Source organism: Hylobates moloch, unplaced genomic scaffold (genome assembly GCF_009828535.3).
Source record: "Hylobates moloch isolate HMO894 unplaced genomic scaffold, HMol_V3 SCAFFOLD_8, whole genome shotgun sequence".
NCBI lineage: Eukaryota > Metazoa > Chordata > Mammalia > Primates > Hylobatidae > Hylobates > Hylobates moloch.
Window position 1 is genome coordinate 4,466,207 of NW_026652283.1, and position 17,458 is coordinate 4,483,664.

Here is a 17,458-nt window from a genome sequence, read left to right on the forward strand (position 1 = left end):
CACTTCTAGATCAATGACTTTGCTTGTGTGGTGCTTTGAGAGCAGAAATTGGGGAAGGGAGAGAAAGAGCAGCACAGAATGGAGATCTCAGGTTCAGTGCCTCTGCCTGATTTTCAAAGCACACTCGTAAGGCCTTGAGGGCCATTTAGGAATATGCAACTGTTTATACAAATAGAAAACTTCTAACTCACGATCCTCACCAATGTCAATGTTTGTGCTAATCTCCCCATCCTCAAAGACTCTTGTGGTCAGCTCCTCTCAACTTACTGGCCATTTACCACTGCCCCCATTGCCTCCATTCTATTTCTGCTCCTATCTGCGCCTTACTCAGTTGTCCCTCGGTACCTGCAGGAGACTGGTTCCAGACCCCCTGCCAATATCAATATCCCTGGATGCTCCAGTCTCTTATATAAAATGGTGTAGTAATTGCATATAACCTACACACAGCCTCCCATATACTTAATTCATCTATACATTACTATACCAAATACAATGTAAATGCCATGTAAACAGATGTTATATTGTATTTTTAAAATTTTTATTGTTTTATTTTTTTCAGAATATTTTCCATCAATATTGGTTGAACAGAGTGCCACCTGTACCTAGAATGCAGTCTCAGCCTAAGGTACCTTCTTTACACCATTCATGAAGTGCTTTAAACCACTCCCCTCCAAGAAGCCCTTTAGAACACTCAGAAAAAGATCCTCATCTCATAATTCTTGGTCCAAATACAAAACTCCAGACTCTTCAATTACTGCATCGCTAAAATTCTCACCATTTAAGTGCATATAATTAGCTTTTTAAGTTATATATTTATTATTAGCTTGGTGTTTGCGTGTTTCCATCAGTGGTAACACCATAAACATGATTTTTCCAATTTTACTACTTCTATAACACAGTTGAATATGAAAAACAGACATTCGATAAATTTATCCTGATTTCATATGGCAAATAGTACCTTTACACAGCCCTCAGTTAAAGCCACCAGTTTATAAGTAACTTAGTGGAATAGCCTAGAGGTGACAAAGGAAGAGCTGGGCAGCAGCATCCAACAAACATCCGTGAATGAAACTTTGCTCCTCCATTCTGATACCTGGGCTGCACTGATCTACCACTCTCCTGGTTTCTGCCTCTGTCTTCCCTGCTTTGCATTAGAATCAGTCTCAGCGATAACACTGGTGCCTGAAAGACAGTTTCTCCAAGAGAACTGTATAGGTTCTCAGGGCAAAACACCTGCCTTCTTGGCAGAATCGCCACGCTCCCTGACAAATAATTTGGAGAGTTTGTGTCTAATGGACATACTGCTGGAGTGGGTGTTCTCCTTAGGGTTGTCTTTAGTGTTGTTACCTGGACAAACCTTTTCCTTGAGTAGAAAATTAAGACAAATTCTGTTATAGGAAAGCACTCTGCTTGCCAACAGACTTTCTATAATAATTACACTGAGGCATATTAATGAAGGGCGTTTTGTTTCTGGTCATCAAGACATGCCATCTTATGACACCAAATGCCCTCCATTTCATTCTTGTGTCCAGTTACAATATCCACACAACTTGGAACTGATGAAACTATTGCTTTTCTAAACACTCATGTGCTTTTGTAAATGCCTTTGTTTAATGGAGTTACTACTCATAGCAAATATGTTATAGATGGGACAAATACATGATATGTAGCACCTGAGAAAGTAGTACCATAAGGAAAAACAATGGAAAAGGGGGGGGGAACAGAGAAGCAGAAATGGGGATACATTTATCCGCAAAGAAATGCCAGAGGTAGAGGAATGGTTAAGCAAGCTGAGAACGCAGGGAGGACAGAAATATAAAAATAATCTTCCTTGTCTGATTGTCACAATGTTGATGAGCACTAAAATACTGCCAGGTGCTGGTTTAGATGAACTCGACATCAAGCTTGCAAAAAAGAACACTATTTCCTGGTCCATGAAATGTTATTAATATGCAAGTGCAAGGTCACAGAGGGAGGATGAGAGAGAAAAAATCCAAAACGTCTTCTGACTCTAACCTGTACATCCTCAGAAGGAATAGATTAAAAAGAGGATTCTGAAACAGGAGAATTTAAAAGAATAAGCACATTTGTCTTATACATTTGTGTTTCTATAGAAAGATTTTCACAGGAAATTTGTACTTGTGATGTATATTTCAGTGCTTTTAAATTTTGTTTTGGCAAATAAAGTAAAAGGAAGATTTTGTTTGTATGTTTAATTAAGGCTTGCACCTGAGACGAGTCAAGCCTCTTGAAAAAGTCAAATGACTCCATGTAAATACAATCAAGTTTCCTTTCGCAAGTGTCCATGTGTGATAAATAAGAAGTTTTAGATTACTAATATTCACAGGTAACACAGAGAAGAAAAAAAAGAGAAATTCATAGACTTTAAGTGTTTAAGTTAGGGGTTGATCACTAGTTTGTGCAGTATATAAATTTTTGGAATGGTTTCACAGACATGTATCTTGATTTGTGGATTGAGTTGCAAGTTGTCTTTCTGGGCATCTTTTGCTTGACAGATTCCGAGCATAGCACAAGTTCCTGGAGAGTTTAACAATCATCTTCTGCCAGCAGGTCAATCTATAAGGGTTTAGTGCTTGGATGTCAGAGTGAGTGTTGATGATACTCGGAAGATCTGGGGAAGCATGTTACTAAGTTGATAAAACATTTCTTCAGAAATACTCTGTAAGAGGAAAAAATAACAATTGCACTTGTTTAATCATCATTGATTTTAAAAATAATTTTAGAAGTATTTTAAAATATGGACCTAGTTCTACTAGGAATATGTGAGTGCAGTATGTGAAAATTATCTTTCATGACTGGTGTAACTGCATGGCCATGGACAAGGGCTGGTTTTCTGGCTCCATCTTCTGAGAACTTATGTCATTTCTGTCAAATAATACGTTTGAGTAATAGAAAAACCTCTAGATAACACTAGTGTAATCAGTAATAAAAAACCACTAATTTTGCCAAGTTCTTCACAGAATACAGGATCATTATCTGCTAATGTCCTTATTTAAGAACCCTTTATAATCTATATAATACAAATGTGGAGAAAAACAAAGGAATGATGAGTCAAGTTTTGTTCGGGGTTAAGTAACAAATGCCTTGAGTGGCAGATGCTAATATCTTTGACAATACACTAAGTGCCTTTATCACATCCAAATACTTCTCTCCTTAAAAAACAGAAAGCGATTAGCCTTTTGTGTTGTTTTTAGGATTTTAGGGCAGGGTGCCTAGCTGTATCTGTGAGAAATCTAATAAAAGATTAAATTGGGGAGAGATCTATTCAGATAACATACCTGTGGTACTAGAAATTGCACTGTCCTAGAAATTCCTCCATCCCATGAAGCCATTTCCATCATGAAACCTAAAATAGAAAAACAGATGTTGCTGCATTACAAGTTCCGGCCTTCAAACCTACCAGTCGCTTACTGAAATTAACTGCATTTTCACTGTGGGGCTTCATGTCTTGACTTTTTAGGTCGCCATTTGCTTGTAGGATAGGCTACGCCTAAAGGACAGATACATGTTTGCAATTCCTAATTCTTCATGCCAGAGAGGTTTAACAGAGTTTTGTCAACATGCTCTTATTTATGATTTCTCAAATCAAATTTAGTCTCCATACAATGAAGCCAAGACAGGTTATTAAAAGTTAATAAGTATGTGGCTCTATTTTTTTTCTTTTTAAGAGAATAAAGGTAATAGCAAGCTGGCAGCAGAACAAAATATAAATAATGTCCAAATAGCCTTGTATTTCAAAGGGGCTGGAGACCTATTTTGTGACTAGAAAAATAAAACTAAAAAAGCCTATTATGAAATATTTGCTTGCTAAACTATCTAACTGAGGTGCTAGATTACAGGGGTATCTTTCACCTTCTCTCTTCTGGGTTGCTCTACTTTCAATATGTGGGAGGAAACACAGGTGGTGGTTGTCAGAGATAAGATTATGCTCACCTTTGACACACTTGAACACAAGTTCCGCTCTCCTTAAGCACCAGGGTATAGTCATTTCCTAAAAACAGAAACAAAACGTAAGATATGTTTTTAATAGAACTTTGTATAAAAAATAGTCAGATCTTTATTTATCTATAATGTTGACTATCCATGTCGTGAACAGATTTAGGCAACTGTTTGCTAATCCCAACTGGATTTCCTCTAGTTTTTAGGCATGCAGCTTCTTCCAGCTGTTAGACTATACTTGTGGCATACAAACTAATTTAGTTAGCCCCCTAAATACAATTAAAAAAAAACATATCCTTAATTTTTCTGGATAATTCTAAAGACAAATATAAATGACATAGGAACTCTACCTACTACTCTCAATGTTAGCATGAATAATTCTATTACATGGTATATTTGCATAAGCAATAAAATGTTTTTACTGTATAATACATTATTACAAATGAGTGGAAATAAACAAATGCCCCATCCCAGCCACGTAACAAAACAAATGCATTCATTTTTCTATGTTCCTTTCTAACCTTCAGTCAAATATGGACATAAGTGTCACTGTCAGTCTGTAACCAAAACATTGATAATTTTCCATCCTATGATTAGCGTGTATACCATTTAAAAATCTATTCCCCTTCACAAACACCAGAATTGTTTTTCCCTAAATCTTCATAATTATAACTATAAAACATGTAGATTATTTCATTATTGTGATTCTCAAACTTTGTGGGTCTCAGGGTCTTTTGCACTCTTAAATATTAGCCTGGTGCAACGGTGCACATTTGTAGTCCCAGCTACTTGAGAGGCTGAAGCAGGAGGATTGCTTGAGTCCAAGAGTTCAAGTCCACCTGGGCAACACAGTGAGACCCCTGCTCTAAAAAAAATTGTTTTTAAATCACTGAGGACTCCAATGAGCTTTTCTTTATGTGGATTATATCTCTTGATATTTATTGCATTAGGAATTAAAACTAAGAAAACATTAATTTAAAAACAATAAACCCATTCATGTTAATATAAATGACATTTTAATGAAAAATAACTATTTTCTAAAACAAAAAAAAATTTTAGTAAGTGTAATAATGTTTTAAATTTCTGCAAATCTCATTAAGGCCTAGCCTAACAGAAGATATCTGGGTTCTTATATCTGTCTCTGCATTCAATCTGTTGTATTGTCACACAGCACATAGCTTCTGAAAAACTCACTGGACACCCGCGCAAGAATAATAAAAAGGCAAATAATGTCTTCCTTACCAACTACTCAGTCTTTCATCTTTTGTAAGTAGGCTTCCATCCCATCACTCAACTGAAAATTCTTTATGTGAGATCTTCAATGATTATTAATTACCAAACCTTTTCTCAGTCTTATTCTAATTGCCGTTTACTTACTGTTGTAATTCACATACCTGGTGACCACTCCTTTTCTTCATGACATTTTCCCCCCCTCTGCCCTGGGGCTGATGTATCATCAAATTATTCTGGTTCTTCACCTATCTCTGAAGGTCTTTGTGACCTCAAGGCTAGTTACCACTATGGCTTCCTATCTAGTGTCCTGAATTCTAGTGTTTCCCCTCTAAACCACTAATTTTGGCTATTTTAAGTACATTTCTGATCATATTATACTCCTGTTTTAAGAACTTAAAATTGCTTCCTACTGTCTCACACATAATATGTAAACCTTTCTTTTACTATTTAAGGCTACATACTTTAAAGCCAAAGCTACTTTAAGCTTCTGTGACTTTTAAATTTTTAAAAATGAAGGTTTCATTCAAGTATATCTGCTCACATTTGCCTAAACATAGTCTGCAATGCCTGTCACCCACCTCCCTCCATTTTTCCTCACTCTGTTTCTTCTACCTACAATGCCCTTCTCAGTAATTCCATCCATTGAACCTGACCTTCATTCTTCAATGTCCAGCTTAATTGCCATCTCCTCCATACAGTATTTCCTATTTTCCCAGCTACAAATATGTCTCCATTTTCTGAACTCCCAAAGTACTTTACTGTTCTTTTATCTCGATGCTCACATTTGTATCCTGTCGTTTTTGGGGAGGAGGGCGGAGGAATGGGTAGAAGGATGGGATTTATTCTTTCTCTTCTTGATTAAGTTGTGTGCTCTCTGAAGGTGGAAGCCACTTTTTATTCACCTTTATTACCTTTACAATGCCTTCTATAATACTGAGCAATACACATGCTCAAAAACACAGGTTGAGTGAATTAGCTTTTATCCATGGACATTTAAAAAGAATGTGACTTTCTCTGTAGCCAGAAATAGGGTTTAACAGGAAGCTACTTTTAAATTTGTGTCCAAGACACTTTAAGACTGATTAATGAAAGAGGTCTAGTTTTTTAGTTGGCTAAAAAGTAAAGAATCCTCTTGGGTTAGGTTCTGGAAGCTTCTAAAAATTCACTAGAATTTTCTGATATTCAACTTTAAGTTATAACACTTTGGCTTCAAAGTTGACAGAAGAAGAGTATTTCCTTGTAACTGCAAAGGCTGCTGCAAAAGAGCTACAGTGGTCTTATGGAGTACACACACGCATGGAGGGACAAGTGTTTGGTTTTTTTGTCTTCCTCCTAGTGAAAAGATGATGTACAGAGAGAACAAGGTGACTAAGAAATGTCTACAGCTGGCTGCGAGTGGTGGCTCACACCTGTAATCCCAGCACTTTGGGAGGCTGAGGCAGGCGGATCATCTGAGGTCAGGAGTTTGAGACCAGCCTGGCCAACATGGTGAAACCCCGTCTCTACTAAAAATACAAAAATTAGCTGGGTGTGGTGGTGGGCACCTGTAATCCCAGCTACTTGGGAGGATGAGGCAGGAGAACTGCTTGAACCTGCAAGGCGGAGGTTGCAGTGAGCTGAGATCTCGCCACTGTACTCCAGCCTGGGTAACAGAGCAGGACTCTATCCCAATAAATGAATGAATGAATGAATGAATGAATGAATGAATGTCTACAGCTACAGAGCAATGCTGATGGCTCTAAAAACTACAATAATGTCTTATGTTTACATGGAACTTTACAATATACATAATCTAACAAAAATAACCTTTATAAATTAAAAAAAAAAAAGATGCTCAGAGAGGTACAGCGAATTGCTCAAGCGGCAGCCTGAGGCTTGAATTTTCATTTTCTTAATAGCATCTTTTGATGAGCTAAAGTTTTGAATTTTAAAATATAATTTATTACATTGTTCTTTTATGGCTTATGCCTTTGTGGCCTAACAAATTTTAACCAGCTTAAACTGACGTCATCAGGACTTTATGTTTTCCGCTAGAAGCGTTATAATATTAGCTCTTTTGTTTAGGTCTGATCCATTTTAAATTAATTTTTATATATGACATATGTAAGGGTTACGATTGTCTTTTCTATATGAATATCCAGTTGTTTCAACAACACTGAAAAGATTATCCTTTCTCCCACTGCATTGTCTTGGCATCTTTACTGGAAATCAAATGACCATATATGTATGGATTTATGTCTGGATGCTTTATTCTGTTTCTGATCCATAGTCTATTCTTTTGCCAGTATCACATTGCCGCCCCTTCTGGGAAGTGAGGAGCTCCTCTGCCTGGCCGCCACCCCGTCTAGGAAGAAGTGAGGAGCGCCTCTGCCCGGCTGCCCATCTTCTGGAATGTGAGGAGCGCCTCTGCCTGGCCGCCCCGTCTGGGAAGAAGTGAGGAGCGCCTCTGCCCGGCTGCCCCGTCTGGGAAGTGAGCTCCTCTGCCCGGCCACCACCCCGTCTAGGATGTGAGGAGCGCCTCTGCCTGGCCGCCCTGTCTGGGAAGTGAGGAGCGCCTCTGCCCGGCTGCCCCGTCTGGGAAGAAGTGAGGAGCGCCTCTGCCCAGCCGCCCCGTCTGGGAAGAAGTGAGGAGCGCCTCTGCCCGGCCGCCCCGTCTGGGAAGTGAGGAGCGCCTCTGCCTGGCCGACACCCCGTCTAGGAAGAAGTGAACACCTCTGCCCAGCCACCACCCCGTCTAGGAAGTGAGGAGCGCCTCTGCCCGGCCGCCCCGTCTGGGAAGAAGTGAGGAACGCCTCTGCCCGGCTGCCCATTGTCTGGGATGTGAGGAGGGCCTCTGCCTGGCCGCTGCTTCTGGGAAGTGAGGAGCTCCTCTGCCCGGCCGACACCCCATCTAGGAAGAAGTGAGGAGCGCCTCTGCCCAGCCGCCCCATCTGGGAGAAAGGGAGGAGCACCTCTGCCCGGCCACCACCCTGTCTAGGAAGTGAGGAGCGCCTCTGCCTGGCCGCTGCTTCTGGGAAGTGATGAGCACCTCTGCCCGGCCGCCCATCTTCTGGGATGTGAGGAGCACCTCTGCCTGGCCGCCCATCTTCTGGGATGTGAGGAGCGCCTCTGCCTGGCCACCCCGTCTGGGAAGTGAAGAGCACCTCTGCCCGGGCCACCCCGTTTGGGAAGAAGTGAGGAGCTCCTCTGCCTGGCCACCACCCAGTCTGGGAAGTGAGGAGCACCTCTGCCCGGCTGCCCCATCTGGGATGTGAGGAGCGCCTCTGCCCGGCCGCTGCTTCTGGGAAGTGAGGAGCTCCTCTGCCCGGCCACCCCGTCTGGGAAGTGAGGAGCACCTGTGCCCGGCCGCCCACTATCTGGGATGTGAGGAGCACCTCCGCCCGGCCGCCCCGTCTGGGAAGAAGTGAGGAGCGCTTCTGCCCGGCCGCCACCCTGTCTGGGAAGTGAGGAGCGCCTCTGCCCAGCCGCCCCATCTGGGATGTGAGGAGCGCCTCTGCCCGGCCGCCCATTATCTGGGATGTGAGGAGCACCTCCGCCCGGCCGCCCCATCTGGGAAGTGAGGAGTGCCTCTGCCCGGCCGCCCCATCTGGGATGTGAGGAGCGCCTCTGCCCGGCCGCCCATCTTCTGGGATGTGAGGAGGGCCTCTGCCTGGCCACTGCTTCTGGGAAGTGAGGAGCTCCTCTGCCCGGCCGCCCCGTCTGGGAAGAAGTGAGGAGCGCCTCTGCCTGGCTGCTGCTTCTGGGAAGTGAGGAGCTCCTCTGCCCGGCCGCCACCCCGTCTAGGAAAAAGTGAGGAGCGCCTCTGCCCGGCCACCCCGTCTGGGAAGTGAGGAGTGCCTCTGCCCGGCCGCCCATTGTCTGGGATGTGAGGAGCGCCTCTGCCCGGCCACCCGTCCTGGGAAGTGAGGAGCTCCTCTGCCCGGTCGCCACCCCGTCTAGGAAGTGAGGAGCGCCTCTGTCCGGCCGCCCCATCTGGGAAGTAGTGAGGAGCTCCTCTGCCCGGCTGCCCCATCTGGGAAGAAGTGAGGAGCGCCTCTGCCCGGCCACCCGTTCTGGGAAGTGAGGAGCTCCTCTGCCCGGTCGCCCCGTCTGAGAGGAAGTGAGGAGCGCCTCCGCCCAGCCGCCCCTTCTGGGAAGTGAGTAGCGCCTCTGCCTGGCTGCCCCGCCTGGGAAGTGAGGAGCTCCTCTGCCCGGCCGCCACCCCGTCTGGGAAGTGAGGAGCGCCTCTGCCCAGCCACCCCATCTGGGATGTGGGGAGCGCCTTTGCCTGGCCACCCTGTCTGGGCAGTCTACCACGGAGGCCAGAAGCAATGTGGGGGCTGGACTTGGTGGCTCACACCTGTAGTCCCAGCACTCTGGGAGGCCGAGGCAGGTTGATCACTTGAGGCTAGGAGTTCGAGACCAGCCTGGCCTACATGGCGAAACGTATGAAAAATACAACAGACAAACCAACCAACCAACCCAGCGACAACAAAACAAGTCTACCCTGGAGTCATACTCTAATTTTTTCTATTTTCCTCCCTTTCTGATCCTTTATCCCACTTTCTTTTTCTTCCTCTTCCTTGTCAAATAGAGGACTGAGTTATTATTGATCCATACAAAGTCCCTCTCTCATTTAATTTCCACCCCCTATTTCTATTCCTCGTCTTCCCATGTGCAACTTTCCTAATATGTTTGATATTCATCTTGTTTGTATGTATTTTTAGAAAATGTGTTTTGTGTGCAAAAAAAAAAACAAAACAACAAAATCTTCATTAGTAACCAACAGTTACAAAACCAAATAAGTTGGTAAGCCCAAAATTATTCAACAAGTTAACAGCAAAAATAAAAGGAAGTTGAGAATTCAGTATTCTTGGCTTGTAGCTCCTCATTCCATAAGACTGACTCCAATAAGGCAGTATCTTCAGATCACAAAGATCTATTGGGATAAAACTGACACGTCTTTCTTCTTGCTGATAGGTTATTTTTCCTTCATTCTTTTTAAACTGCAATTAATTTCTATAGCTTTTATCTGACATAGGACATGGGCTGTTTCAGTCATCTTCATTTTCTTGCACACACTAAAACATGGTAACTGAGTGTCTAACAATTCTGTTAGAAGAGGAAAATGACACCTGAAAATGCTTTGGGATCCTTGCACCAAAGCTAAAACAGTATTACCTCTATATCCTGTGTAGTGTTGTCTGAGTTTATAAACTTCTTGACCTGAATGGATGTTTAAATACGACAAATGGGAGAATCATAGCTCAATATACTTTTGTGAATTAAATTGGACACTTTGGAAACAAACTTAATGTTCTGCAGCTGGCCTTCCCAATTTAAAACATGTAACTTTTGCGACATTGCGGGAGAGGGAATGCTAGTAGCATCAGATGTCTGGAAGTAAATCTGAACTTAGTGACTTCTGGAAACACTGTTTTTGAGGTTGTTTCCCACCTACATATAACCATTTTTATAAACTGGCTAACCAGGAGTCCAGCTGCAGGAATGTTTGGATGAATTTCTTGTGGTAGGAATTCATCATAAACTTTGTTACTCCCCAAAGACCCTTTTATAGATAGACTAATTAGTGATGATGATTTAACAATAGCTAAAAATTCCTGATGGAACTAAAACTTCGTAAAGCTACAGTAGGGAAAAAAGTGTTTGTCCATCTCTCTTGATACCATATTAGGTATGACTGAGGCTACAGAAGTGAATGCAATGAGAAATTAGTAAGTCTGATGAAGCTTTCATAGGATAGTGCCAGGATTCTCCAAATCAAAACAACAACGTGCCTGGTAAAAACATACCAGCATAGATTATAAATAGGAAATCACTGAAAATCACCCTGTCTGGGAAGGACAAGAATTATTTTTTTTGTGTTTATGTAGCAGCAGGCCCCAACCTTTTTGGCACCAGGAACCAGTTTCACGGAAGACAATTTTTCCACAGACTGGAGTTAGGGGTGAGGGTGGGGATAGCAGGGATGGTTTCAGGATGAAACTGTTCCACCTCAGATCATCAGGCATTAGATTCTCACAAGGAGCACGCAACCTAGCTCCCTCGCACATGCAGTTCACAATAGGGTTCACGCTCCTATGACAATCTCATGAAGCTGCTGATCTGACAGGAGGCAGAGCTCAGGCAGTAATGCTTGCCCTTCGATGCTCACCTCCTGCTGTGTGGCAGGTTCTTGGCCTGGTGGTTTGGGACCGCTGTTATACAGGATATGAAATTTAAAATGAGGCCCCTGTAATATAATGAATCTAAGTGGGGACTTAGTCTAAAAAGTAAAACATAAAATATTTCACACTGTCCTTTACAATATAGCATTTTTCTTCTGGTAAATAACTATTTATAATCAATAATCAAACTTTCTTCCTGACAATCACAATCTCCGCTACCCAGTCAGTGATTTTTTTAAGAGATACAGTTTCACCATGTTGCTCAGGCTGGTCTTGAACTCTGGGCTAAAACAATCTTCCTGCCTCAGTCCTGGGAGTAGCTGGGACTACAGGTGCCAATTTTGCTTTTTAAAAAATGCCTCCTCAAAATAAGCAGGCACAGAGCTGTTGATAGGAGTCCTTCATCACCAAGTTAAGCACTGGCTCTCCTATGACTTGTCTGGACCTGTTTGGTTTGAGGCTCATTTGTTTCTCCAGACTATGTAAAGTTGAATTTTAGTCTATATATTATTTCTGCAATGTATGCCTTCTAACCAGTTTCTATGTAGGTGAAGGAAGAAAGAGGAAAACCAGTCATGGAAAGAGACTGTTAAAAATTAAATTATAATACGTAACAAAATGGAAGAATGATTATGCTACATCTTAATTGCAGAACTGTATTATCTAAAAAGAGCCCTTGAGAAAAATGTTAAACTAAGGCTGGCTTCTTCCTGTCATCTAGCATCTCTTTCCATTACCTATTAATGCAAACTCAGAAAATGCAGACTAATTTTCATGGCAACCTAAGCCAAATATATGTGTATGTAAATCTAATGCTACTTAAGCCAAAAAGAAGAAAGAGGGGTAAGAAGAGGGGGAAGGGGAGAAGGAAGACAGGGAAGAGGAGGAAAAAGAGGAGAAAGAGGTGTAGGGGCACATGCCTTTGCCAAAGCTAAATATTATTTTGATTTTCTAGTGTATTTACTATAGGACAATGCTATAGCTCTCTGAACATAAATGGTTAAGGATTATTCACCATTTTGTATTATATTTCACTCAATTCTACTAACCAGATAGGAGATGCAAAAATCCATTAGTTTAAAAAAATGTAAAGTGGATTATTATACAATATTGGGGGTTAAATCAATATTATGATTATGTAAATCATAAAATTACAGGATTTTTCTATCTGCTTACCTCTGACATATCATGTACCAGCAAGAGAGGAATGCTTATTGTTGTGATGTCATGGGTACAGCAAACTTTGAGTATATTTCTGAGTCCCATAATGGCAGGATCACGAGCAGTGATGTTTCCCGATTTCACATGGTCATCCACACAAAGATGGAAAGCAACATGGATTTCTGAGAGGTTAGAATGCCGTGTAATATAAAATTCCCCTGTGAACAAGAAATACAATCATGATTATCAAATGCCTAAGTCACATTCATCAATGGGCTTTATAAATAAGTGTAATGGGCAATCAATGTGTTGAACTAGTAGGGGTGTATCACGAACATTTACCGGATTCAGGAAGCAACTGTGATTACTGCTCTTTAATTCTCGGAGAGAAGGTAATGAAAATAAGAGACAATAGCCAATTATGCAATAGGTTCATAAATTGGTATGAAGTGACCACCAAGCAGTAAATAAATGAGTACTCATCTTTATTTTGATGTAAATGCCTAAGATGTCAAATTAATTAATTAATTTTGAGATGGAGTCTTACTCTGTCACCAAGCTGGAATGCAGTGGCACAGTCTTGGCTCACTGCAACCTCCGACTCCCTGGTTCAAGCAATTCTCCTGCCTCAGCCTCTCGAGTAGCTGGGATTACAGGCATGTGCCATCACGCCCAGCTAATTTTTGTATTTTTAGCAGAGATGGGGTTTCACCATGTTGACTAGGAGGTCTCCATCTCCTGACCTCCTGATCCGCCCACCTCGGCCCACGTTGGGATTACAGGCGTGGGCCACCGCGCCCGGCCTAAAATGTCAAATTGAACACGTAAAAAAGGTTACCTGTTTGTTCCATGCCCTAAATCTGCTCTTCCTCATCCCAACTTATGAGACCAATCTGTCCAGTTAGTTGCCCAGGACACAAAGATAGGTGTCCTTAATTCCTTTGCTTTCCCTCAATGCCTATCACCCCATCCACAATCCAATCTACCACCAGTTATTTTCAGTTCTATGTCCAGAACAGCCCACATCTGAGTATTCCACTTTCATTGGTGTCACCCCAGTTCATGCTACTGTAACTTCTCACCTAGGTTTTGTAACATTGTCTGAATTGATCTCCTTACTCCCTACTTGTCCACCTACAAACTAATTCTTCATGCAGCTATGACTTAAATATATATCATATCTCTCCCCCACTTAAAATCCATACTCTTTATCGTGGTCTAGAACAAGGGCCCCCCATGGACTGACACTGTCCATCACCTGTTAGGAACCGGGTTGCATAGCGGGAGGTGAGCGGCCAGCGAGTGAGTGAAGCTTCATATGTATTTACAGCCGCTCCTCACTGCTCACATTACTGCCTGAGTTCTGCCTCCTGTCAGATCAGTGGCAGCATTAGATTCTCACAGGAGCACAAACCCTATTGTGAACTGCGCATGTGAGGGATCTAGGTTGCGTGCTCCTTATGAGATTCTAATGCCTGATGATCTGTCACTGTCTCCCATCACCCCTAGATGGGATCATCCAGTTGCAGGAAAACAAGCTCAGGGCTCCCACTGGTTCTACATTACAGTGACTTGTGTAATTATTTCATTAAATATTGCAATGTAATAATAATAGAAATAAAGTACACAATAAATGTAATGCACTTCAATCATCCTCAAACCTCCCCAACCCCTGGTCTGTGGAAAAACTGTCTTCCATGAAACTGGTCCCTGGTGCTGGTGCCAAAATGGTTGGGGACCACTAGTCTAGAAGGCCAAGATGACTTGGACCCTGCGTCTCTCTCCAGCATCATCTTGTCTCACTCTTTCCTCACTCCAGTTACACATGCTTTTGTTTAGTTCTTCAAACATGCAGAGCTTGTTCCCAGGGCTGCTGCCTGGAGGACTTTTCTCCAAGATTCTCACAGGGCTGACTTCTTTTCATCAATCACATCTCAGATCAAAAGTCACCTCCTCAGAAAGGTCTTCCTTGACTATCCTATCTACTAGTGGTCTCCTCCACCCTTTACTCTTTCACCTTACTCAGTTTTATTTTCTTCCTGGCACTGAAATTCTTTTATGTACATATTATGTTAAAGAGACCACTGTGTACATGCCATAATTATAGGGATTTTGTTTATCTTGTTAAATGTTCTATCTTTAGCAAGTAGAACAGCACCTGGCATGTAGAAGGTACTCAATAAATATTTGTTGAATGAGTATTTTAGGCTGAACGCTGGAGCAGTCTTTCTCAAACATTAAAATCCATGCTTCCTACCATCACTCTTTTTTGTGTGTAGCTCTACAAGCCAAGAAAAATCTCATCAGCTTGTATTTTCTGTAGTTCCTACCAATATAAAGAAATAAAATAGAAAACATAGAAAAGATATGTTCTTACCAATACATACACCTCACTGGAAATTCTGATAAGTCCTTCCAGGAAAGGTCTGCGTATCTCTACTCTTCCACTCTTAACCTTTGCCCTCACAAATTCTGCTCGCCCTTGCAGCAACGCCATTATCTTAGGATCTACTTATAAACATACAGTATACTTAAAATACTTAATATACTTTATCCCTATGGTTAACATTTCTAGTTGCCAGTGTGAATCAGCTGTATCCACAGATGCCTCTGACAGGTCCCAGGCAAAGGTCTTTTTATTTTTTATTTTAACTTGAACAAGATAAAGGAATTAGATAAACAGAGAAGGAAATTAAAGAAAGGACAGCAACAGATATATCACAATAAACTGGATAAAGTGAAAGTAAGAAAATTGGTGAGGAATAGTTTAGTTATAATTTTCTAGGAAGGCAACAAAAGACACAGACTGCCTATCAGAAACTCAGTGGACTATATGATAAGACAATATCCTTCTGGCCCAGTGAAGTGTATTACCTTCTAAACTGCTACTGATAATTCAGATGATAGAAGTCATAGCTTGAGATATGGGCCATGATCCAGGAGTGTAGCAGGATGACTTAGTGAACAAGTTAGGTGCCCCTAATCCCCAAATTGGCACTGCTTTCTTTGACCTTAAATGACTTGTTTCTTGGCCTAATTTTACCCATTAATAAAATGGGGGCCATGGGGCTGGCAGTAGTAATCAAATTAATATAATAGAAAAAGGACTAGATTGGATGTTAAGAAGATTTCATTTCTAGCACGTTGGCTGAGTGATCTTGGGCAAATCAATTCAACTTATTGATCCTCTGTTACTTAGTGTAGGAGATGGGAAAAATAATGCTGATTGCTTTCCTTACAAGGTTATTATGAGAATTAGATGACATAAACTGTAAATACTTAATCATTATTAAGTAAACTACGACTGGCTTACAAGCATATAAATAAAACTTTTTCTTTGCAATTTAAAAATTAATTTTTGATTTAGATTTTTCTCATCTCCTGTAAACATCCTGGTTGTGTAGGTATACTTTAACTAAATGGAAATTAAGATGCTATTATCTCTAACCGAATACTTTAATATTCCTTTTCTAACTCAGACTTATGATATATCCTCCTGATTTGGTTGTAATACAGAGATAAAGTATACAAATAAGAGTCCTTGTTATGTTCTGTGATACAAACACTACTAAGGGTCATCAGAGTGAATTCAATCAGAAACAGGATTGAGAGACTGAACTTCCAGTTGTTAAACAACCTACAGGCTTTTTCCAAAAAAGACTAAGGAAGGAAATACATATAGCAACAAAGAGTTATGTTTAAAAAAAAAAAAAAAAAAAACAGACATTGGTTCTTTCAGAGTAGTAATAAGATTGGCAAATTTTAAGAAAGCCACAAAATATGGATGATTTAAATTGTGGATCCATGAAGAGAAATACAATAGATCCTTCACTGAAGGCATTTTTAGATGAAGAGGAAGATGGTTTCCTGTTCCACACAGTGGAGGAAACAGCATGTGGTGATTCTAACATTATCCACTAAGGTGGGATAACTGAAGTGGGAGGAAATTTCGAGGCTGATGACCACAGGCTAATGGACGGGGCCTGACAAGATGAATACCAGAAATGGGTATAATATTTGTTACATTTAGATTAAATGTAATGTGTTCCAACTGAGTGACAGTAGTTTAGTGTGTAGGTTAATGTGATCTACATGTCAAAGATTTGGGGAAGAAAATGTGAGAAAATACCTTAAAGGAGAACAAAAAACCATCAAGAGATGGCTATTTCTGAAACTGTAAAATGTATCAATTAGTTAAAAAATTTTATAAAGTGTAAAAATTTGTCCTTGTTATGCTCTGTGATACAAACACTAAGGGTCATCAGAGTGAATTCAATCAGAAAGAGGATTGAGAGACTGAACTTTCAGTTGTTAAACAACATATTCAAGAATAATAAAGAAAAAAATGGAAAGCAGAAAAATGTAAGGGGAAATGAAAATAAATGAGATGATCTATTTTCTTCATATTTAAGTTCAACTGTTTATATCTTTGTGTACTATTGTTCATATATCACTTGATTTTAGCTATAAGGCTGAGAAGTGTATAATTTATATTTCAGAGTAAAACTTTTTTGGTTTATTTCTTAAGAAACTAAGAAATAATGTATAAGAGAAAACTTGCGATAGCAAACGATGATAAAACTTATGCAACGCAACTTCTTGAGCAATTTTTCTTTTATGGATCTAGAAAAAAGTGATTACTAGTATAATATTAATAATTTTTAGGCCAGGCATGGTGGCTCACGCCTGTAATCCCAGCACTTTGGGAGGCTGAAGCAGGTGGATCACTTGAGGTCAGGAGTTCAAGATCAGCCCGGCCAACATGGTGAAACACCATCTCTACAAAAAATACAAAAAAAGTAGCCGGGTGTGGTGGCGTGGGCCTGTAGTCCCAGCTACTCAGGAAGCTGACGCAGGAGAATCGCTTGAACCCAGGTGGCAGAGGTTGCAGTGAACTGAGATCGCAACTGTGCCCCAGCCTGGGCAACAGAACAAGG

General features: G+C 41.1%; 1 protein-coding gene across 3 annotated transcripts in view; it reads right to left on the reverse strand.

Annotated features, from left to right (window-relative positions):
• Window positions 1–516: 516 nt before the first annotated feature.
• Window positions 517–17,458, reverse strand: part of CUNH12orf4 (chromosome unknown C12orf4 homolog) — a 51,044-nt gene continuing 34,102 nt past the window's right edge. For all 3 annotated transcript variants that reach the window (XM_032159345.2, XM_032159344.2, XM_058442774.1), the window contains 4 exons: window positions 12,537–12,739; window positions 3,955–4,012; window positions 3,300–3,367; window positions 517–2,680 (listed from right to left, as the gene is read on the reverse strand). In XM_032159345.2, coding sequence (XP_032015236.1) covers window positions 2,588–2,680; window positions 3,300–3,367; window positions 3,955–4,012; window positions 12,537–12,739 — 422 coding nt within the window. In that variant the 3' untranslated portion in view covers window positions 517–2,587. The remainder of the gene's footprint in view (window positions 2,681–3,299; window positions 3,368–3,954; window positions 4,013–12,536; window positions 12,740–17,458) is intronic.